The sequence below is a fragment of the Aythya fuligula genome, chromosome 2, assembly GCF_009819795.1.
Source record: "Aythya fuligula isolate bAytFul2 chromosome 2, bAytFul2.pri, whole genome shotgun sequence".
Lineage (NCBI taxonomy): Eukaryota > Metazoa > Chordata > Aves > Anseriformes > Anatidae > Aythya > Aythya fuligula.
This window is the reverse complement of record NC_045560.1, coordinates 182,945-207,097: the sequence shown is the minus strand read 5'-3', so window position 1 is coordinate 207,097 and position 24,153 is coordinate 182,945. Positions and strand designations below refer to the sequence as shown.

The following is a 24,153-nucleotide window of genomic DNA, read 5'->3' as shown; positions in this document are numbered from 1 at the left end:
GCATTGCCTAAGTTGGCTCTGACTCCAGAGAGCCAAACCACCAGGAGGAGGGAAATGGCAACTTCACATGGCCCTGACAGCTTACTCCACTCAGGTTCACTTTGTCTCATGAGATTTGCAGTTAAGTAAGGTAGAAGTTCATTTACCAAATCATAAAACAAAGAAACAGAGAAGGCTGAAGGACTTGAAACAAGGTTTGCAAGCAAAATAAAGCAAATATTGTATGCTGCTGCACACATTGCACAAGATACAGTTTGAGAGTTCTCACAACTGCCACCCTTGCAGGGTGAGCCAGACTGGAAGGGTGAGGGGTCCAAGCTGCATGTGATAACTCTACCGCCCCTTAGACCTCCAGGGGCTTCCTCTCTTTCTGCATCCTATGTATAACCTTCCACAGTTTTTCAGCCTAGTGCAAATGCAGTTTCCATGGCTTCCACTTGAGGCTCAGACCTCCACTGTTCAGTACTCTCCCTGCACATTTCTCCCTCCCAACATGCTTTCCCTGCAGGGAGCCACTCTATTCCATTTTATCAGGCTCCATCCCCCACTTTGCAGGTATCTAGCATGTTCCTTTAACATCCCTCAAGATACACTGCCCAACACACCAGCTACATGAGAAATATTAATTGCAAGTGCACTTTGTAATGCCCCTGGTTTCACTGCACCCTCAGCAACTGACAGCTCTCAGGACCTTGCTGGTTATGTTATCAGGCGCTGAAATAGAGTTTCAGGAGGAAGCCTGATCTCTCCCTTATGTCTGGAGATTGTTGCATCACAGCTCTGTGTTTATCTGCCTCAGCACTTGGCCCGTGGTCTCACTATGCTGGGCCATGAGTACTGAATTCAAGTCCGGTCTCTGCAGTCAATGCCCTTCAGCAATTGCAGACCTGCCTGCCCCATCCCCTTCAGCTTGTCACTGCCCGAGTTGGCCCTCCTTCCCCAGTCTGCCTTTGCTTCCATCCCTCTTTCTGTCTGCTTTCAGGATTAGAACCTCTGAGGCGCCTTCTTTCTCTTGTCTGTTCCTTGCTGCAGGCACATGAGAATAGAAGTCAGTATAGCTGCATTTCTGGAGTCAGTAAGCAAGAGTGGACAGTGTCCTGCTGCTCAGCCCTTGACGATTTGGACAGTGTCTGTGCTGAGGATGGTACACGACCTGTCTGGTCAGCACAGAGGATCTGGCATGGCTTCAACTGCTCAGGCACAGGCTTCCTGGGAGAAAACTATCAGCCTTGAATATGTCCTTGCTGGGCACATGCAAAATGGGATCCTCAAAGGCGTGCAATTTAGGAAAAGTTGGTCACATGCTACTGGGCAGAATCGTCCAGGCCAGCCCTCCTTCCTGTACTGCTAACTGCTGCTCTGGGGTGTGGTGTCGAGAGTGTCCTCCTGGACACAGACTGTTCGCTAAGTAGAGGCCAAGGGTCCGCCGTGTGCCTTAATCTCACCCTGGGGATTATTTGAATTAATTTTTGCTGCAGCTGTGAAGGGAAAAATTCAGTCTGAGACAGACACAGCATGGCAAACCACAACTGCAACAGTTAAAGTTTAATAACTGACTCTCAAATGAAAGCAGGTCTTTCTAATGCAAACTGCTATGCAACCTTAACTTTATGCCTCTACCTGCTCCACTTACAATCTGTACACAGAATCTAGCACAACAGGACTGAATCTGGTCGTGGCCTCTAGGCATTCTTGCAGTATAGCTAGTAAACATATTAAAAGCAAAGGTAATGTTGCAAAATGAGTCACTCAGAGTTTGGAAAATCTAGAGAACGGGCTAGCTATGGCTGTGCTGTTGCGTTAACAGAAGCTAGGCTTGTTTTAGGCACAGACTCTGCTGTTCGACTGTATCCATGAAGTGGCCCACTACAAAACAACCCTTGAGCAGGCTCTGTCAGCACACTCAATCTGGTGGGTAACAGCCAGCATGCCAGTCCTGCCCTAGTGTGCAGTCTGGATGCAAGGAGCAGGCAGGCGGTTGCTGCTGGCTTCTGCAAGTTCAGTCTTACAGGCTTCCACCTCATTGCTGAGTTGCCCCCTTGTGATTCTGTCTTCAACTTTGTACCATAAAACCTGTCTGTAGCAGCTGTGGAGCCACCCTCTTATGCCTTGGGATATTGGTCTGGCAGCATCATAGCTGGAATAAGAACCCAGGATCTTCATTAATAGTAGAAGCATTTCTAGGTGCATAATTTTGTTGCTGAAGAGACCTTAGGGACATAAAAAGGCTACTCCTAAGGTCTTGGCCCAAGCCAGAGTTTCTGAAATAGGGATAGAGTATAACTTAAAGAGAGGAAAACTCAGAGTGGTCCATTTTAGGACTTGGGGCCAGAACTAGCATGCCATCACAAACCTTTCTGCACAAGAGGTCCTGATGACATGCATCCCAGGGTCCTGAAGGAACTGGCTGATGTAGATGCCAAGCCTCTCTCCATCATACATGTATTTGAAAAGTCCTGGCAGTCAGGTGAAGTCCCTGATGACAAGAAAAAAGGAAACATCTCTCCCATTTTTAAAAAGGATAGAAAGGAAGACCCAGAGAACTACAGACCAACGAGCCTCACCTCTGTGCCTGGGAAGACCATGGAACAGATCCTTCTGGAAGCAATGTCAAGGCACATGCAAGACAAAGAGGTGATCTGAGACAGCCAGGATGGCTTCACCAAGGGCAAGTCATGCCTGACCAAACTGCTGCCCTTCTACCATAGAGTGACTGCATCAGTTGACAAGAGAAGACCAACCGATGTCATCTACTTGGATTTCTGTAAGGCCTGTGGCACAGTCCCACATGACATCCTGATCTCCAAATCGGAGAGAGATGGATTGGAAAGGTGGACCATCCAGTGCATAAGGAATTGGCTTGAAGGTCGAACCCAGAGAATGGTGGTCAATGGCTCTATGTCCAGGTGGAGGCTGGTGATGAGCTTACACATTAGCAAAAGCATCTCCACACTTTCAAGGTGGAATGCAAGGTCTGAAGTTATTTGGTTGTCCTGGTTGCTCCCATTTTTTATGTTCCCAGCTAGTAGCTTACATGGAAACCACTATTTTTTCACTAATGGTAATACAGTGCAGAATAGCAGGATGACTTCTGCCTTGGTTGCTCATGTTTTACATAGTCTTTCTGAATGAAAACTTCTCAACAGAGACTGATCCAATCCTAGCATACATGTTCTTTTTTTTCTTAAAGTGTATAAATGGCATTTTGATGGCATGGAGGTGTTACTTCTCTTTAGATTATGAGATTGGATTGTCTAGTGCATTGCTTCCTGAGCATTCATTTAAGAGTATTTTGTCTTGGGCTTTGTTAGCCATCTTAGCTGATGGCTGGGGCCCCCAGCCCAAGAAGGATGTAGATCTGTTAGAATAGGTCCAGAGTAGGGCCACTAAGATGATCAGATGGCTGGAGCCCCTCTCCTATGAAAAAAGGCTGAGAGAGCTGGGAATGTTCAGCCTAAAGCAGAGAAGGCTCCAGGGTAAGGCTTTTCAATACTTAAAGGAAGCTTATAAAAAAGACGGGGAGTAACTTTTTCCTTGGGCAGATAATGATAGAACAAGAGGGAATGGTTTTAAACTAAAAAAGGGGAGATTTAGATTAGAGGTTAGGAGGAAATTCTTCACTCAGAAAGTGGTGAGGCACTGGAACAGGTTGCCCAGAGAGGTTGTGGATGCCCCATCCCTGGAGGTGTTCAAGACCAGGTTGGATGAGGCCCTGGGCAACCTGATCTAGTGGGTGGCGTCCCTGCCTATGGTAGGGGGTTTGGAACTAGATGATCTTTCTGGTTCCTTCCAACCCGAGCTGTTCTATGATATGATATAAGGGCAGAAGTGACAGTGGCCAGTCTTGTGCACCAACCTCTGTGACCTCTGTGGTTCAGCAGAGTGCCTAGAAGCAGCCCTTAAGCTGGGTTTTCCTGATTTGACTTCTCATTTTCCCATGCTGACAAGGGAAATCTTTCTTCCCAGGCAGGAAGAGCTCCCAGCAGGACCTGCAGTGGCTCAACACATGCCAAAGCAGCACAACTCTTGCGAGGCTTTCACAAAGGAATACTTTCTAAGAGATGGTGAGTGAAGGCTTCTGGGTTTACTAGGGGCACACAGGCCATCTAAGGTGCCAACCGTTTCAGCAGCCAGGGTGACATCAGTCAATCCAGGCACATCTGCACAATCTCTCCTTGCCCTTCTGCCCCAGGGTCCACAGGTGAAACAAAAAAAAAAACACAGGCAATGCACATGTGAAGCACTCTCATCCTCACCAGGTGTCAGGTCTACTAAGCAAGAATTAAGCCATGTCCTATGCCACTGAGTGGAGCTCATTCCTGTTTGTGGGACTTCAGCCTTTCTTGGCACCCCTCATGACTCCTGCACCCAGCACTGGACCCACACTGTGGGCAGATTTCCTGTGCAGGGCACTTCAAAATGGTCTTAGAGTTCATTAGCAACTGCTCTGACTTGACAGAGCCAACTCAACCTCCATGGCTTTGTGACCTTGAGCTCCTTGGGATCCTTCTCTTGCTTCCTTCCATATCTGGCTGCCTGTGCCCTACAGGAATAGGCTGCTCAGTGGACACAGACCTGTGAGCGTGGGGATATGGGGCAATTGCCACAGTAGTGGGGTCTGCAGGCAAGCACCTAGCAGAGACTGTGGTGATTACAGATCCCAGGTAGCAAGTTGCACTTGTCCTTCTCCAGCCTGACTGAGAGGCAGCAATGCACAAAACAGTAAGAACAGGGGGACAGCCTGCCGGGACTGACCACTTCAGCAGGAAACTGGGGTGAGCACTTCAACTCACTCAGAAACACATGAATTCAAATTGGAAGATAGCACTGTTGCCTGACTTGTCTGCACCTGAAAATGGTCTCTTATTTTGATTTCTTCACTCCTGGATAAAGTAAGAGCCTTCACACATCTCTTTGATGATTGTTCTGTTCAGGAGAGATAACACTTCCCTCATCCTGGGTTTTGACTCCTCCTGCTCTGGGAGAGCAACGCTAGCCAGACACTTCAGATAATTTCTCGGGATCCTAAGGCACAGGGCTGGCTTATATCGGCACTGCTGTGATACTGCCTTATTGTTATTCTGGCACCAGGTGCAGCTGAAAGTTATTACTTTCTTTTGGCTTGTGTTTGTACAGCAGACCAAGACTGGGCATTCCTGGCAACATTCCCAAAGCAATGCCCACACCTGGGCTGCAAAGTTGCCTTCATTTACTACCTGAATAAGCTCTCCTAGGGGCATCGACACACCCACTCCATCTAGGACAGCTCCTCAATTGCATCATGACTGTTCCCCATGGAGATCAGAGACATTGTTCAGGAAGTATAGCTGGCATCAGACAGAAAGGAGAGAAGAGGAAGACAGAAAGAAAGAGCAAAGCAAGGATGAGATCTCCAGAGGAAAACTGTCACCTGGAAGTCACCAGGTTCATGAAAAGAAAACTGCTCATGGCAGTCCAGGGTTCTCAACAGGAGAGATGGGGCCCATTTTTTAAGACAGCATACCTGACACATTGTCAGCTCCTGACTTCAAGGAGGGGAGCAGGGGGCAGGGATATCACTGCATAAGGTGCCCTTTAGAGGTTACCAAGGAGACTTTTGCAAATCATAGAATAGAATCATAGAATATCCCAAGTGGGAAGGTACCCATAAGGATCATCGAGTCCAAAATGCCAGAGGGCATGCACTCCCAGGTACTAGGGTGGTGCATGTTGCCATAAGGCAACATACATGTGTCTAGCTCATGAACAGATGGTCTCTCCTAGGAGCTAAGCCTGATACCTCTTGTGCTTTTAGCCTAAAAGATGCTAAGTGCATTGCTCTGCTCTAGCAGACATGAGCATGACTCTGAATGCTTTCATTTTAGCTGGCTGCATGACACCCATGATCTACAAGTCACTATATGAACCTATGTTTCACAGCTATCCCTCAGTAGCAAAGAGACTATAAAAGATCATATTCTTGGGGTGCAGGATGCAGGATTCAGAGTAAAATTTGTTATGCAACACAATCCAGGCTGGCACCTGAATAACACTGATATCGCTCTCTTCTGATGAGAATATGGTACTGGCTTATCACAATATCAAGTGGCCCTAAATTCTATACCACCAGCATCTTGTGTGGCTGCTTAGCGTACAAGAACAGTCCTGCTAGTCATGGGGTCTGCATTATCAAGCATAGGGCTCTCGTCATTCAGTCACAGCACCACTGAACCACAGAACGGTTGAGGTTGGAAGAGCATCTTGTCCAAACCCCCCCCCCCCCCCCAAAGCAGAATCACCCAGAGCAGGTTGCCCAGCATCACATCCAGGTGGCTTCTGAGGATCAACAAGGAGGGAGACTCCACAACCTCTGTTAGAAACCTGGCCCAGTGTTCTGTCACCCTCACAATAAAGAAGTGCTTCCTGATCTTCAGGGAGAAACTCCTGTGTTCCAGTTTATTTCTGTTGACTCTTGTCCTGGCACTGGGCACTGGGCACTATTGAAAAGGGCTTCATTCTGTCCTCTTTTCGCTCTCCCTATAGGTATTGATGGACATGAATGGGATCCCCCTGAGCCTCCTCTTCTTCAGGCTGAGCAGTTCCAGCTCTCCCATCCTCTCCTCGTAGCAGAGATGCTCACATTATTTTCCATGTTTAGATATTGTTATTTTGTCATGTGGTTTTCCCTTCTTTAGAATATAAAGCTCCTGTCCTTGAGGCTCTTTTTGTTGGCCATTTCCTAGACTTCTCATCATTCTTGATGTCTTCTGCTCCCACCACAGCCTGCCCACTATGCTGTGGTCACACTTCTAGAAGAAAAGATTGATGCAGCAGTTTGTTGCAGACCAGACCCTAATCTGTGCATGCCATGACAGCTGCGCCTTTTCTGCGCAGCACATGGTACAATCATTCCCTCAGATCTCAGCCTGCACCATCTCTGGCAGGTTGGGCCTTGCTATGGCTTTTAGAGCTGGGCTTTGCTGCCTCTAGGGGAGAACTTGTTTTTTGTTCTGCTGGAGCTGCAGCTGGGGCTGTTTTCTGCAGATTTCTGCAGTGTTTTCTGCAGATTAAAAAGGCATGATGGCTATTGCTGTGAGTCCTTAACAACTCTGGAGTAGTGCCAGATGCAGGATGGCCCTCCAGATAAACCCTGTAAGTATCACTGCAGTTTCAGTACAGATATCTGACTCTGAATAGGGTTTTCTGACAAGTTATACTTTCCCCTAGCAGTACTTCATTCTACACTATTTTTTTTTCTTAATTCTGTTATGAGATCTTTATGTGAAAAATAATGGAATTAAAGAAATCAAGGCACATGACATCTGCTCCCTCTGTCTCTGTCCCACAGGCTCTCTAGCCTGATGCAGAAGGAAACCAGCTTGGTCTGACCAACTCTGCATATTAGCTGAGCTCCCTGTTATTTTCCAGGCACTTCCAAGTTGTTTAGTTTCTTGCTGCAATATTCTCCAGGAATAGAAGTGAGGCTGACCAGGCACAGGACAAAATTTAGGAAATCACAGGCTAGTACCAGAAACACACTTGCATTTGGTCTAAGCCCATGCAGCCAAGGAGCCTGAGCAGCAGCTCTGCAGCCAGGAGCACAGTTCTTGGAGGTCGGTGGGAAGGCACAGATGTGAACAGCATTGCTGGTGGCTGGTGATGAGCCAGAGGCATGTAGCACGGGCTGCCAGGTCCTGAGGAGCACCTGTGAGGTACCTGTGATACCTCAGGAGCATCAGCAGCTGTGTGGGAGCAGAACTGTGGGAAGCATTCAGAGCTGCACAGCTAATGATGAAATACTGCAAGCACTCGGCACCAGGAGAGCAGCTGTAGGGCCAAACCCTACCAGAGTGAGTGCAGCAAAGAGTTTTGCATGGGCTGCACTGCTGTGTGGGGCTGTGGCCTGGGGCAAATGCTGAGGCTTCTACTGTCATGAGACAAAGACCCTGGGAGAATAAGAATGTCATGGATAACCTCCTCAGGTGGGTCCCCATAAGGACCTCACCTCAGCAGTCTGGTGAGAAGGCTGACTGTGTGTCACATCCAGTCCTGAGGTCCTTTGGCACTCCACAAACAGTGCCCAATCCCACAGGGTGACGCATGCACAGTGCTTCAAAATGGCCGAAGTTCCAAAGACAAAGCTTTTGAGTGAAATTGAATAACAGCAAATATTTAAATAAAATTATGAGCTACCATCACCTTTTTTTTTTTCCCCAGAATGTATATATATATATTTTTCTTCAGAAACCAGCATAGGCAGCAAATTCAGAGCAAGGAAGCGGATAAAGCCAGCACAAACAAGAAGTTATAAAATGCAGGAAACTAAGGGGATTTCAGAGACATCAATGAAGTATCTGTGAACAAAGCTGTTAAGGGAAATGTGAAGCTGTTTAATTACCCTGGGGCCAAACATAGTCCCAGCAGTGATGGAGGCCAGTGGTAGACCACTGTGGGAGAGTGACAAGGCTATGGATTACAGAGCTGTAATTAAGTAGTCCGATCTCCCTGGGATTGGGCTAAGCACCACGCAGGATGAATTCTGGTCTGGACTAGGGCAGGACTGAGGATGATTTTTAAAAAAGACAAAGATGAGAAATCTAAATCCATCATGATAAGCTATTCTAAGAGGCAGTTAACTAGTAGATTAATTACCCTTGCTATGAAAAATGTATTTCTAATCTGTGTTTTCCCAGCTTCAATTTCCAGTCATTGGACCTAGTTTTGACTCTAAGTGCCAGTCAGAAGAACCGGCAATGATGAATAAATTCTGCACCTGCCGCACACCTTACCCCTCTCATCAGAAAGTTTGGTAATGCACAGCTGAGGACCACGAGGATCTCCTGGCAGAGTGTTGTCAGCCCTCCCTGCCCAGGACCACAGAACAAGCACCTAGAACTGCATGCCAGACTCCAAGGATGAACCACAGTTTGTCTGCCCACCACATTGCCCAGCTTTCTACTGCCATGCATCACTGGCAATCTATCACTCTCACTCATGGCTCTTCTTTGAACCCTGCCCAGTAGGTTGTTGTTGTTGTTGTTTGTTTGCTTGCTTTTTTAAACGTGAACCCCAGAGCAGGATTCCCCTGCGGCAGAGATTCCAAAGATTGCAGTGTCTGGGCACCCGCCCCAGGTTCTTGTGTATAAAAACAAGAATCCAATATATATTTCTGCTCTGTGTTTGAAACAGAAATGATGGCTAACATTCATATTTTACAGTGGTAATAATATACTGTCTATTCCATCAGTAATTAAGGAAGATGATGAAGAGAAACTAAGTAAAAATTTTTATAATCTGCAGGAGGATAACCTGCATCCAAGAGTTTTTAATTGGCTAATCAGTTCAATGAAAAACTTTTTTTTTCTTTATGACAAATCACGGCACACTGAGGAACTTAAGATAACTGTGAAAAGGAAAATCCAATGTCTTACCAGTATTTAAATGTTATCACATGGGTATCCAAGAAACTGTAGAGCAGTTAGTTCAACATAGATTCCAAGCAATCATGCATAAACAGACAAGGGATGTTCTGGTTGAAGTAGTAAAAGCTAGAGCCCCAATGAATATTATTTACCATTTTTAAGTAAAAGAGTGTTCTGGTTTCAGTTAGAACAGAATTAATTTTCTTCCTAGTAGCTGGTGGAATGCTATGTTTTGGCTTAGGATGAGAAGAGTGCTGATAACACCCCGATGCTTTAATTGTTGCAGAGCAGTGCTTATACCAAGCCAAGGACATCTCAGCCTTTTGCCCTGTCCTGCCAACAGGCAGGCTGGGGGTGCAGTAAGAGCTGGGAGGGGACAGACCCAGGACAGGTGACCCGAACTAGCCAAAGGGGTATTCCATACCATCTGACATCATGCTAAACAATATATAGGGGTGGCTAGCCGGGGGGAGGGGGCCGGACTGCTCGGGGTTAGGCTGGGCATCGGTCAGTGGGTGGTGAGCAATTGCATTGTGCATCACTTGTTTGTACATATTATTATTAGTAGTACTATTATCATCATTGTATTATTATTATTATTATTATTATTATTATTATTATTATTATTATTATTATTATTATTATTATTATTATTATTTTCCTGTCTTATTAAACTGTCTTTATCTCAACTCACAGGCTTCACTTTCCATTTCTCTCCCCTGTCCCAGAGAGGGAGGGGGGAGGGTGAGCGAACGGCTGCGTGGTGTTTAGCTGCCAGCCGGGTTAAACCACGACAAAGAGGTATTTACAAATGTTTGTTGTTGTTTTGTTGTTGTTGTTGTTGTTGTTTTGTTGGTGGTAGGTTTTTGGTGCTGGTTTTTGTTTGTTTGTTTGTTTTTAGTAAATCTACAAGTTTGATAGAGCTAACTACATAGATACGACATGCTTGGACTCTTGCAAGTCATTTGACTTAGCTCTGCATGATATTCTACTAAGAAAAATTATCTGTCTGCTACAGTCCATGTGATCAGTATTAATGGGCTTGAAGGAACTGAGTAACTGAGAAGAGTTATTCTATATAATTCTTTGACAGGTATATTCCTAGCTGCATTCTATTCACATCAATGCTATACATTATTAGCAATCAGGGAGAAAATAAATAACAGTTTCCGGTAGAATTATTGAGGTGGTAAAAATGAAATGTTGGGATGGCGAAAGCATTAGGTGACACTTGCCTAAGACAACCTAACTGCATTACTTGAAACATCAGGGTCACAAAAAACCTGCTTCATTATACCTAAGTAATAGGTGTAACATATAAGCAAGAAGAATGTGGAGTTCATTTAAAACAGAGACTGCATCCTGGACAGCATTAAGTCTGAGAAAAAATTAGAGGTTTTGACATATGTCATCTGAACACATGAGGTGCTGAATGGGAGTGCATCACTTCCAAAGCACCCCCTCCTGTACTACGTATCATAGAATCATAGAATGGACTGGGTTGGAAGGGACCTCAAGGATTATCCAGTTCCAGCCCCCCTGGACATAGGCAGGGATGCCACCCACTAGATCAGGTTGCCCAGGGCAAAATCCAACCTGGTCTTGAACACCTCCAGGGATGGGGCATCCACAACCTCTCTGGGCAACCTGTTCCAGTGCCTCAACACTTTCTGAGTGAAGAATTTGCTCCTAACCTCTAATCTAAATCTTCCCTTTTTTAGTTTAAAACCATTCCCTCTTGTACTATCATTATCTATCTAATAAAGAGTCCTTCATCCTTTTTATAAGACCCCTTTAAGTATTGAAAAGCCACAATGAGGTCACCCCGAAGCCTTCTCTTCTTTAGGCTGAACATCCCCAGCCCTCTCAGCTTTTCTTCATAGGAGAGGTGCTCTAGCCCTCTGATCATCTTTGTGGCCCTTATAAATCAAGAACTGTCAAATATGAATCTAAGGTTCCTGAGGCTACTTTATCTGCACTGCTAAGAATAACTCTCACAAAACCATAGTGCAATCCCATTTGAACAATGGGCACAGTTCTAGTCTCCTCATCTCGGAGTGATGATGCACTAAGATCAGTGAAGGGACAGGGAAGTTCTGTGCTTGTGGTTAAGGGGTGGGTGACAGTTTCTACAGTCAAATAGAATTCCAGCCTGAGTAAGGAGAAACATGATGGTGATCTGTAAAGTCTTGACTAGTGTGAAGAAGATCATAGACTATTGTGACTATAGTTGCCCACAGATTCTTTGAATGTAAGAGTTAAAAAGTATCCAATGATACAAGGTGACAGCATGAAGACAAATAAAAGGAGGGGATCAACACAATGTGCAAATAAGATATGAACTTTTTGCTACAAGGATATCATAATTCTCAAACTTACATGGGTCCAAAAAACTACTGGTTAAATTTATGAAAGAGGAAAAAAAAATCTAGGGCTGCTAAATATGTCCTTCCTGACTCAAAGGTACCTGGAATGCAAATTACGGAGCTTGGGACTTGAGGGTCGGTATTCCTAGGAAAGGACTTTTCCATGCTTGCTTTGTCCTCATACCCTTATATAAATACCAGAATGGGTTATTTAGTCCATCCAGTGTGTCGTGTCATGCTTTTTACTGGGAAACGGAAAAATGAGGTGAGAGTCAAACAGATACTTGAGACCAGGAAGCCTATAGGGAGATATTTGGTGGAGACTGATCTTTCAGATTTGGGGGTGCTGACTGATTCTTACCTGCACATGAGCCAGCAGCATGCCCAGGTGGTCCAGAGGAGGGTTACATGTCCAGAGAAGGGCTATGAAGCTGGTGAAGGGTCTGGAACCCAAGTCCTATGAGGAGCGGCTGAGGGAGCTGGGGTTGTTTAGTCTAGAGGAGGCTTAGAGGAGACCTCATTGCTCTCTACAACTATCTGAAAGAAAGGTGTGGGGAGATGGGGTTGGCATCTTCTTGAAGATAACTAGTGATAGGACTAGAGGGAATGGCCTCAAGTTGTGCCAGGGGAGCTTCAGGTTGGAAAATAGGAGACATTTCTCAGAAAGAGCAGTCAGGCTTTGGGATGGGTTGCCCAGGGGGGTAGTGGAGTCATCGTTCCTGGGGTGTTTAAGGAAAGGTTGGACGTGGTGCTTAGGGACAGGGTTTAATGGTGACATTGTTGGTAGGGGGATGGTTGTACCAGATGATCTTGGAGGTCTTTTCCAACCTTAATGATTCTATGATTGTATGAAAGGAATAGTAGGAATATGCAATGCTTTGACTGCAACAGAGAGGGGCAGCACGAGACCCAGTGGCTTCAGCTAGGATGGAAACTTCTGTCTAGAAATGGGATGCTTCTTTTTTTTTTTTTTTTTCTCCTGGGCATAGCATGCACAGGGGACATGGCTCGTGGCCGTGGGCTCATGTTACTTCAGCCAGTCACGAGGGTGTCTCTTGCTGACTGCTCTGCCCAAAACCCCAGGTGAATGCCGAAGCAGAAACAACAGCGCATACCCAAGAGACATTCCCAGTGACCCTTAAATTCAGTCCTATCCCATCCTTACGAAGATGATACTATCTTAGTGGCTGAGTACACATTATTGAACAAACACTACTGCAGGACAGTGCTGGAAAGAAGGACAGTAAACCAGCCCCACATGCACTGGTCTGCAGGCTGTTTTCATGCCAAGGCTATGGGACCTGCTCCCATAAACAGATCACCCTGAGCAGCCATGTGAGTATGGACAGCTGGGAGGTGGTGACTTCAGGCTGAATTCCTGCTCTGGTTCAAGGCAAATGCATTCCCGATGCATTGTATGAGTAAGGGTTATTACCCAGGGTATTCAAAAGCTTTCACTCCCTGCTCCCCTCATCCCTGTTTTGCAGACAGTCTTAGTACATCACCTCAAGCCAGTATCTCACATCCCTGCCCACAGGTGTCATAAAGCAGGTTGCTAATCCTTTTTGAGTTATACCATCTCTACAGTGAGTGTATTACCCAGACACAGACTGTCAACACCAGCTTCCCGGCACTTTGTGAGCATAGGACCACACGTTCCTATTGTATCCCATTAGCATTCATGCTGTGGTGCATCACTGGTTATTGTGGTGCATCACATTGTTATTTCAAGCTTGCTACTTCAAAGCAGCATGGACTAGCTGTGCAAAGAGGTGATAATTAGGGGAGTAGAGCTATACCCTGTATCCACACAGATGCAGAAAAAGACAGAAGCTCTGGGTATGTCAAACTGCTTAGCCTTCAAATATGTGTGTTCCAGTGCCCTGGTGTTGATGTGGACATTAAGAGGCCCGAGACGACCAGTGCACAAAGAGGAGCACACTGTAGTGCTGTCCTAGTGCATCTTCTGCCAGCCAGCAGCAGTTCAGGCATTCCCTGAGGCAGAAGCAGGAACAGGATTAGCTTCCAGGAAATTGTTAAAGGCTGGTTAGTGCTCTGATCTCTTTATAACCTCAAATTTAAATTGCAGAAGCAAATGTTATCTTTTACCTTGTTCACAGTGCTGCACAGCCCAGGCACCAGCATGTGGCCTTGCATCAGGCTCTGGCAGACGCTGGCTGGGCTGTCACAGGGGCCATCTGCTCTGTACCCAGGGGACTAGTGCTCTCAGAGTGCATATCCTACTCACCCCAAACCCAAGTGCCCAGTACTGGCACGAGCACTGTTGTCCTGCCCTAAGCAGGACAACCTCAGACATTGCAACTGCATGGGAAGTGTTTGTTTCAGAGGCCTCGGTCCTACACCCATCACATTTGTTTCTGGTCCTTTGAAGAGCAGGTGAATGCATAGGTCTGAGTGCACCTGCTGCTACACAGGGATAGTCTCATGGCTAAGCCCTATCAGGCAATCTTCAAGGCAAGGCAGAAGTTGTACTCTGGTAGGCATAAAGACTAGGGTTTATTCCAAACTCCCTTGTGTACAAACTGTAAACTACTTGACAAAAGACAAGTTCCCAACAAATGCCCAGGGCAGCAGAGCCTCCCGGTTCAGTTAGAATTTGTAGATCTGAGAAAAACTGAGATCAATCCAGCACATTTGCTCCTGGTCCCACAAAATGCCCTAATCATCATCTCTTGCTTTTCTTAGTGAGTCCGGAGCTTGTCTTCTTTAGGCTGGGTGAACAGAATGCTCCAAAATGGGTGCAGGAGACAGAGCACAAGGCTGGCGGGGACAGCAGCAGGTTTGGCAGAGGGGGGCTGACACAGTATGGCAGGAGGGAAGGGGTTATCTGGAAAGGCACAGGCTGTGCTGGTAGGGGTGGAACATCTGAACAGAGAGACAGTGGGACTCAAACCCCAGCCCTTAGTAGAGAACATCCTCAAAGCTGAGCAGCAGGAACCGGTGCAAGGTGCTTGGCAGGTGCAGCTGGGACAGGACTGGAAGCAAACGGCCCTCCAGGAAGGTTCTGAGTGCACAGCGAGCCAGGTGCTGCAAGGAGCGAGGTCTTTGCTCCAGCGAGAAAAGTGACTGGTAGAAACGTGGGTACTTCTACAGGGAGAGAAGAGAGGATCAGATGCAGACAACGCTGAAGATCCTACTCTGGGAGCAGAGGCAAAGCCAGGCAGTCCACTGCCTCAGCTACCCAGGTGCACCCTTCCTACCCCCAACAGCACTGCCCTCTGCCCTGCAAGGCACTCAGCCTAGCCTGGCCCTGTCCTAATTCCCCCAGCACATCCCACGATGGCCTCCAGCCAGCAGCGTGCCTTCTCTCACCTGCACGACCTCTGCTGGAACCGCCTCCACCCAGTCTGCGGAGATGCGCACATGGTCATAGCTGTTCATCAGGACCTCGATGACACGCGGGCAGGCATGGCAGTACCGCAGCACCTGCACCAGGGAGACAGCGGATGAACCCAGCTCTGCAGGACACACTTCTGTCTTCTAAAAAGCTGCGCATACTCCAAAACAACCTCGGTAAATCTGGAGAATGAGCATCCTTCCTTTAAACTGCCCTGGGAGATCAAAGCCACTGATGGTGGAAAGCACCAGAGCACTGCTCCTGCAGCCAGGGCGACCCCCCAACCACACGGCTGGGCCCTGCAGCCTCTGCTCAGCTGCAGGGGCTGACGCATGGGGCTAGGATGCAGCGCCCTTCACCTGCCCTACCACTAAAAGCAGCTCACAAGCAACCACCTCCCTGCTCCTTACCTCGCATCTGGTCAGAACAAGAGCTGTTTGGGGCAAGGACAGACCCCCCATTTTGTGTGCAGCTCCTGCTACAACATACCACGCCTCTCACGAGGGCTACGCAAGGGTCTCAGGGCTGTGTTGTGCCTGTTCTGCACGAGGCTGCAGACATCCTGTGCCTGTGCTGTGCACGCTGGTAGTCCCAGTACTGTGCTCATCAGCTACTACACCAAGCCCCAGAAAGAAACCACAAATATTTCATGTGATACAAATCTCTGTTGTGTACCATGCCCACGTTTTCGCAACATAGGTGCAACGAACATGCTGTGTTGGTGTCTCTTATGCCACCAGCACGGTCTTGGGAGCACACCCTACCCATGCATAGCTGCACCCAGCAGAGCCCCCGCGGGTCTTGGTTCCCACTCCCTATGGCCCAGGCCAGCAGTAGCTGTCAGAGTCTATTCCGGCTGTACGAGTGATCCTCATTATCTGGCGTTAATAGGAGATTAATTAGTGTTAATTGTTGATTTTCCTGTATTTTCCCAAAGGGGAGAGCAATCTGCTGATCTCCGGGCTGGGTAATTATTGCACTGCTCAGGAATTAAGACAAGAAATTAACCCTTTGTTTGCTGATGTCTTGCTGAGGCAGCATGAGCTGGAGGGTATGCCCCAGAGAGGAGAAACACCACCTGAAAGTAAGGGGGCTGGCACTTTCTAGGGCAAGTGATTATGGAAACTGTATAGGGACTGCCCATACAGCTTGGCAGACAGGTGTGGGAGTGCCCTACAGAAGAACACACTCTTGGAGAAAACTTCAGGGAATCCTTTACCAGTAACACCACTTCCCTCTCCCCCAGTCCTTGGAAGAGTCAAGAAGGACAGCAAGCAAGTTGGTGCAGAACAAGCACTGCTGTGACAGGCACATCCTTCTTCTCCCTGAGGCCCCAACGCTCATAGCTTTCCCTTCCCACCACATGCCCAGTAGAGCTGTGAGCCCTGCACCTTGAGGAGGGAGCCAGGCCAGATGCGGATGGCACCGTAGTTGAGCAGGGCTTGCACCACAAGCTCCGGATGGTGATCTAGCTTGTATGCAGTTGCTTGCAGGATATTGTGCAGTGCCGTGTTCCCACTGTAGTTCATGATGTTCACGTGTGCACCCCGGGCCAGTAGTAACTCTGCTATTTGAGCATTGGCATTCTTGCAGGCCAAGTGAAGTGGGTGCTGACGGTCCCTGTCTGCAGCGTTGATGCTAGCACCACTTTCCACCAGCAGCTGGCAGACCCTGTAGTAGCGCTCCATGTCCTGGGGCTGGTGGGGCTGAGCACAGGCAGCATTCAGTGGTGTCTGCCCCTCCTCATTCTTTGCCTCCAGCTCTGCCCCATGGCGCAGCAGCAGGCGGACGTGGTCTATTAGGCCGTGCCGTGCTGCCACATGCAGTGCTGTGTCACATTCCTCTTCTGTCTGGCTGTTCACCCTGGCACCATGCTGCAGCAGCTGCTGGACACACCTGTGTGGGCCAAGAGCACTCAGTGACAGACTTTGCTCCCCGGCTCCCATCCTACCTGCCACCTTCCCACGTCCCCTTCTCTGTACCATCCCGTGGCTTTCACGTTTCCCAAGAGTCCCCAAATCCCTGTTTCTCCTACCCTGGAGCAGTGGTTTTAAGCCACTATGACTGGTTAGCAGAGACACTGTCACCCTAATTCCACCTAACTTTCCACAGGTGTTTAGTAAGTGCCAGCACACCCAGAGTCTGCACCCACATCCATCTGCACATGCATTCCCAAAGTTTTGCAGTGTGAACCATCAGCTCTGCACTGCTGATGGGTAGCAAGGAGGCAGCACCAAGTTCAGCTGCATCAGCTCTGAGGCCTGGAGCTTGACATCATCTGTCAGACATCAGAGGTGGTCCTGGTCCAGGAGCATGCAGTGAGGCCACCCCATGCAGCAGCCATCGCTGCAACCACCAGCACACCTGCAGGGATGAGTAATGACCCCTTCTACACAGGATGAGGCTCAAGGAGGGGAGGCCCCTTGCAGCCTCTGAGCAGAACTCACTCGATAGATTCTGGGCTCTTGCAGAGATGCATGGGCTTGTAGCCATCCTCAGAGACAGCCTCGGGGTCAGCACCAAAGCTGAGCAGCAGGCTCACGCAGTCAGTACTGGCTGCTGCGCAAGCCTCATGCAGGGCAGTCTTACCCCCCGGTGCAAAGTTGACGGCAGCGCCCCTGAGCAGGAGAAGCCGCAGGCAATCTGTGTAGCCCCGGCTGGCTGTGATGTGCAGTGGCGTGGTGAGCTCCTGCTCATAGCTCAGAGACCACAGTCCTGCAGAGAAAGAGGGGTCAGGGAGTCACATCCAGCACTGGGCCCAGAGCTGTCCTTTTGCCCAGAGTCCCCAATGTACATCCTCTCTTGACAGTCTGGGGTTTCCTCTCAAGGGACTGCCTGCCTCTTCCTGCTAGTCACCAAGGTCCCTGCCTTGGGACCAGCATGTCAAAGGCACAGGATGGCTGGCGTCTGTCCCTGAGGCTGCACGGCCTTTCAGGAGCAGGAGCCTCAGAGCCAAGGCCCTTCCCAGGGGTTGGACTTTTCACCTGCAGCTCATTTACGCAGCAAAGGGCTTCTGTTGGCAGGAGAGCAGTGGATGAAGGGCCCAGGGGCACAAGCAGGGCTGAAAGCAGCAAGGCGGCTGGGAAAAGCAGCATGCACAAAGCACCACAAATAGAAGAAACAGGCAGTAAAACTAAAGGATTCCAGAGCAGGCTGCCACATACCCAGGAGACAGAGATGAGCCCTGAGTATGGCACAGGCACGCAAGCCTCAGCAGAGATGGTCATCTAGGGCCTACAACAGAACAAGGGTCTGAAACCTGCCAACTCTCAAAGATGCTGACCCAGCTAGAACCACTGCTGCGCTGGTGCAGTCTGCTGGCAGTCTGCAGCTGCTACAGAAAAAGGGCTTAAATCATGCTTCTTGCTGCCTCTCCAGGCTGGGCTGGAGGTCCTAGACTGCAGGATCATTGGACACTGCTTTGCTCTCATCTCTTTTTTGCAGAAGCAGTATACACCTAGTGTTTTTGTAGAGCTAGGTTCAAACTGAACCACCTGAAGGACACAACACAAGGCTTTGACAATTCCTTGCTCAGCACAACCCACAGTGAGAATCAGAAGCCCCTGTAGCCAGCACAGGCTGCCCACAGACCAGGCACTTACTCAGTGCCAGGCTACAGGTCTGGTCACAGAAGGAGCACAACCTGGAGCCTGAATGTCCTGCATCAGGTGAGGAAACCCTGAGTTTCTCCAAAACTTGCAAAAGCCCCTGCTAGAAGGGGTGGGTATGCAGGACACACCTTGCACTCCCAAACACATGCACACTGGAGGACCCAGCTACATCCCAGTACTCTGACTCCCATTCCCGCTCCTTCACAGCCAAAACAAGACCCATGACACACAATCCCAGCAGCAGTAACGCCCTGTAGCATAAGCAAATGGCTCTGAGCGCCTGCTCAGCAGGCCCCGCTGCCCCCACATACTCAGCCGGCGGAAGTTGAAGCGGTAATCCTTCCACTCCTCCAGGTTGCTGGTGTCAAACACCGCATTGGGACTCAGCCGGTGCTGAGGGCTGCTGAGGACCTCAGCCAAAGTCCCCCGGTCCCCAGCCACCAGGGCCTGCCAATAGGCCTGTGCAGGGCCCGTTGCTTTCCGCGTGCAGATGGGCTCCTGATGCTCATCCCTTCTGCCTGTGAGGCTGCCCATGCTGCAGCGCCCAGCCTCAGCAGAAGCCAGGGCTGGCCTTGTTGCTACCTCCACTGCCAGGCTCTGAGCCTGTGGGCACAGCCACACCAGTGCCCTGTGCTCCGTGCCGAAGGGCTGCCTGCCTAGGAGTGAGGACGTGTCACATCGCTGCTTGGCCCAAGCTGGAAGCAGCTCAGGTCTCAGCCGCTCTATTCTGGGAAAGCTTGTGACCAAGTGGCTGGGCCAAGAAGCAGGGCAGGACACTCCTGACAGGCAGCAGTGCTCTGCAGCCACTGGCTATGCAGGAGAAGCCCCCATACAGGGCAGGGCAGGGCAGGGCAGGGCAGCAGCATAGCTTGTAGGGTAGAAGACGATACAGAACACCACTAAAAGGACAGAAAGGGAGTAGTCTGCATCGTCATCCAGTTGCTGTCCAGACCACAACAGCACAACGCAGCTGCCTCCATGCACCCGCAGCATCCATCCACCCAACCCTCATCTCCCTCAAGCACTGCACCCTCATTTTCTAGTTCCACCCAAGGCCATGGCACTAGACAGGTTTTTAAACAAGTCACAGGAGAGTTCTTTTTGATCAAAGCTTACAGCCAAAGGACTGTTAGAAATAATGCAAGGGTGGGAAGGTCATTACAAGAGAAGTGAAAACATAGATGGTAATTACTCTTTAGACTTCTACCTACTTTTCCTTGAAATTCAGCCTTGCAGAGAGCTCCTGCACAGTTCTAGTACTGTTTTTTGTTTTGTTTTTTGTCCATCCTCTGACAGTTCCCTCACTGTTTTCCTTTAACCCTAAGCAGCATTTTTCCTGTCCCCACTTAGTGGCAGAAACCCATCCTGCCCCTACGTTGGTTACAGAACAGCACACTTTGCTCACAGTTCTTGTCACCATATTTTTTTCAGACCACATATTCTAACAAACACACTAAACTGCTTAGAAGACCAGTCGTATTTAAATTTTTGTCATAGAATTATTCAGATCTTGGAGCTAAAAACACGTTAACTGACCCCAGCAAACCATCAAGCAACAATTACATTGGAGACCAGAGAAGAGTATAAAATTGGGAACTTTACCCTTCTCAGTAATGGGAATCACAGAACGGCTGGGGTTGGAAGGGATCTCTGAAGATCATCTAGTCCAACCCTCCTGCTAGGCAGGATCACCTAGAGCATCTTGCACAGGATGGCATCCAGGTGGGTTTTGAGTATCTCCGGAGAAGGAGATTCCACAACCTCACTGGGCAACCTGTTGCAGTGTTCTGTCACCCTCACAGTACAGAAGTGCCCCCTCACACTGAGCCAGAACCTCCTGTGCTTCAGTTTGTGGCCATTGCCTCTCATCCTTTCACTGAGCAAAACTGAAAAGAGACCGGTTCCATCCTCTCAACGCCCCCCTCAGATAATTATACACATTGATGAGGTCTCCCCTCAGCCTTCTCTTTTCCAGGCTAAACAGGCCCAGCTCTCTCCGCCTGTCCTTATACGACAGGTGCTCCAGTCCTCTAATCATCTCCATAGCCCTTCTCTGGACCCACCCAGGTAGCTCCATGTCCCTCTTGTACTGGGGAGCCCAGAACTGGACATGATACTCCAGTTAAGGCCTCACCAGGGCTGAGTAGAGAGGGACTGGCCTGTAGTTGCCTGGGTCCTCCTTCTTGCCTTTTTGAAGACTGGCGTGACATTGGCTTTTTTCCAGTCCTCGGGCACCTCTCCTGTTCTCCACAACCTTTCAAAGATGATGGAGAGTGACCTAGCAATAACATTGGGCAGCTCCTTCAGCACCCATGGGTACATTCCATTGGGGCCCATGGATCTGTGGACGTCAAGTTTGCTTAGATGATCTCTGACCCAATCCTCTTTGACCAAGGGAAAGTCCACCTTTCTCTGGACTTCCTCTCTTGTATCCAGAGTCTGAGATTCCTGAGGGCTGATCTTAGCAGTAAGGACTGAAGCAAAAAAGGCATTCAGCAACTCTGCCTTCCCCATATCCTTTGTCACCAGGGCATCCATCCCATTCAGCAGTGGGCCAACATTTTTCCCAGTCTTTCTTTTTCTACTGATGTATATGAAGAAACCATTCTTGTTGTCCTTGACATTCCTTGCCAGATCTAATTCCAAATGGGTCTCTGCTTTCCTTGTCACTTCCCCTCACACTCTGACAGTGTCCCTAGATTCCTCCCAAATGGCCTGTCCCTTTTTCCACATGCTGTAAACTTCCTTAAAAATAAATGATCACACTCTGTACTGACATTCTGCAGCATCCTTTTTATGTGCAGACTTCAGTACTAGTAGTCTAGGTATAATGGAGTGCATGAGAGGGTAAAAAGAGGGAAGCCCTTGGCAGATTTCCTTACCTCATGGGATCCTCAATTTCCCCAAAGATATAAACAGGTATACAACAAGGGAATGGGTTTCCCAATCATAAAAGCACAGCCAGGGAGTCAAAAGACTGTATGAGCTAATGTCAGTAACAGTGTACAATTTACAGCTCCTCTGGGCTCCTTAAAATATCATTAGGGATGACTCAAGAAATACCAGGTCACTAGAATCCATTTTTAAGGTCACTGTCTTGGTATGTTTTAGGAAATTGTCCCTACACATCAGAGTAAAGTGTAACCAAAGCCTTAGGTATCTTGTCTGATACATTTTGCAGTATATTTTTGGTCTGTGCTTGATGAACAAACTTGCTTGCTTGGGTTTTTCACACCTTGAATATTTGGTGATAAAAGCAATTTCTGGGTGAAGTTGTTTTACATGAACTGTCCAGTTTTCTTTGGGGCACAATTTTTTACAAGCAGATTGACTTGCTGTTAAAGTGTTTTTCAGCCCAACACCAGGTGTGTGTGTTAAAAATGTGCAATTAATAGTTTTCTGACAAGTGGTCTCACCAAGTTATTACACCAAGGGTAATAACTTTTGTATTTTCTTCCTAAGTAGACTGTAACAATTCAAAACACACATGTAAAAATATTGGAACTCAGCAAATAATCTTCACCACCTAAGAAGTATCAGCATTTGCATCTGCAAGCCTACCCTATCTCTTTGTCTCTTGCTAGGATGAATTCCCACAGAACTTAGTAATGATCAAGCTTTATCACTGTGCTCTATAGCCTTGTGTCAGGACACTTGAAAAGAGCCCACACTTCTGGCAAGTGACCTTCATCACTGGCTCTTCCATTCTGACACATTGGGGCTTTCACCATCAGCCCTCTGCATAAAGCAGTGATGTAATTATGTCCCCTCAACACTTGACACTGTCTTAAATTCTGTGTGTCTGCCTGCACCACACTACTATCACGCAGCAGCAAGGACATACACACTTCCAAACTGCTAACTTTGACAGAGCCTACAACATTTATGTTGCTTATTGAAAAGTTTGTAGATGACACTGATGAGCATGTAAGCAAAAGGTATTGAAGAGCATAGAAGCACGTGTGGTAGCTGCAAGATGTATTTGGGCAAGTTATGATGAGGTGCACAGATAGGAGGAAACACCAAGGATGACCAGCTTCTACCTCCTGTCACTCAGGACAGACTTGCTTCTACCATCTCTGAGATAGATGAGATTTCTGCTCACCTTCTCCAGTCCATCTCACAGAACAGAACAGCTTGACAGCTTGAGGGGTGCGACCTCTACATGTGAAAGAAAGCAAAACTAAGCTTGGTGTGAATGCTTCTGTTCTGGAGCAAAGGTGGTGTTAACCCTCCTACATCAATCCCCCTGCAGCTTCCTAAAGGCAGTGTTTGGAGTAGGGATCGCAGTGGCTCTGCTTCACACTTTGAAGTCACCAGAGCAGAATTGTGACTTGGTGCCCAAGCAGAAGCCCACAAGGCTAAAGCGTAGCTATACCTATTACTCAGGGTATAGGCTGAGCTGTGCATGAAGGACACTGCTACAACCCGGTCCCAAAGCATGTCACAGGCTCCAGTTCCTAATGAACAAGAGTAATAGACCCAACTTAAGACACAAGAGAGAAAGAATCCTTATGCCACCTGATGTGTTCTCACCCAAGCACACTCATCACATAACACATACTTCACTTCTATCCCAGCAACCTCTAGCAGGACAGTCCTGATGTTTTTCTGCTCCTGAAGCCTTTTCAAGGACCATATTCTCACCACTTCCCAGCAGACATACCTCTGATCTCCTTTAGAAAGCTAGCTATATATTGTTGCATAGTCCTAGAATCCCCCTTCCTCATCCAAAAGCTGTTTTTTTTCCCCCAAGTCCCTGTTCCACAACTCCATCTCCACCACTGTGTATTCCCCTCAACAGTTTTCTCGGCTGTCTGTGCTCTTTCTCTGGTCCCTGTTCACAGCATTTCCCACCACTGTTGACACATCCCAGTTCCACACACCCACCAAATTTCCTACTAGTCCAGCGCAGCTCATCACCCTTGGTCTCAATGATGAGATTAACAGCTGCGTTCCTGCTGAAGTACTTCTGCACCCTCTCCAGGTCCCCAGTGAAGAGCGCGTTCTGGACGAGCAGGTCCCGGCACTCCAGTGGCTCCGAGCGGCTTCTCAGATAACCCTGGCCAGCTGGGCTCCGGCTGCACTCACGGTGGTGGTATTGGGGTCTTACTTGTCGAGAGTACTTCCACTGATCCAGCTGCTCCTCATCCATTTGCACTGAGTGTTGTGCAGCAGAGGTGAAGGGAAAGGTGCAGTCCGTCATGTAGAATGCACAGGACAAGCCCAAACCTCACAATAAATAAGCTGCAGCCAAGAGCTTCTTGTCCAAGGCTGTGTCTTTTATGGGTTGCTCCCAAGTTCCAGATCCCCAGCGCCTGGCTGGATTCAGGCACAGGCCTGACTCACCCAGTATAAATAGTCCTGCTTGGCAGCTCCCCTACAGCACCTCCCTGCCGTCCAGGAGTTTATTTTCA

General features: G+C 48.3%; 1 protein-coding gene across 1 annotated transcript; it reads right to left on the bottom strand.

Moving 5' to 3' along the window:
- Positions 1-14,689: 14,689 nt before the first annotated feature.
- Positions 14,690-23,942, bottom strand: ASB10 (ankyrin repeat and SOCS box containing 10). Its single transcript, XM_032183134.1, has 5 exons — positions 23,627-23,942; positions 17,573-17,840; positions 16,517-17,021; positions 15,101-15,214; positions 14,690-14,875 (listed from the first exon to the last, which is right to left on the bottom strand). The coding sequence occupies exons 1-5, from the start codon at positions 23,940-23,942 to the stop codon at positions 14,690-14,692; spliced, it is 1,389 nt and encodes a 462-aa protein (XP_032039025.1).
- Positions 23,943-24,153: the final 211 nt, after the last annotated feature.

Bases quoted from the DNA above. Each gene is read 5' to 3' on its own strand.
- ASB10 (XM_032183134.1), bottom strand. From the start codon at position 23,942: ATGACGGACTGCACCTTTCCCTTCACCTCTGCTGCACAACACTCAGTG. The intron at 17,841-23,626 runs GTGGGTGTGTGG...CTTTCTCTGCAG, and splicing joins CTGGACTAGTAGGAAATTTG to GACTGTGGTCTCTGAGCTAT. The intron at 15,215-16,516 runs GTGCAGGGCTCA...TCCCTGGTGCAG, and splicing joins GGCCTGGCTCCCTCCTCAAG to GTGCTGCGGTACTGCCATGC.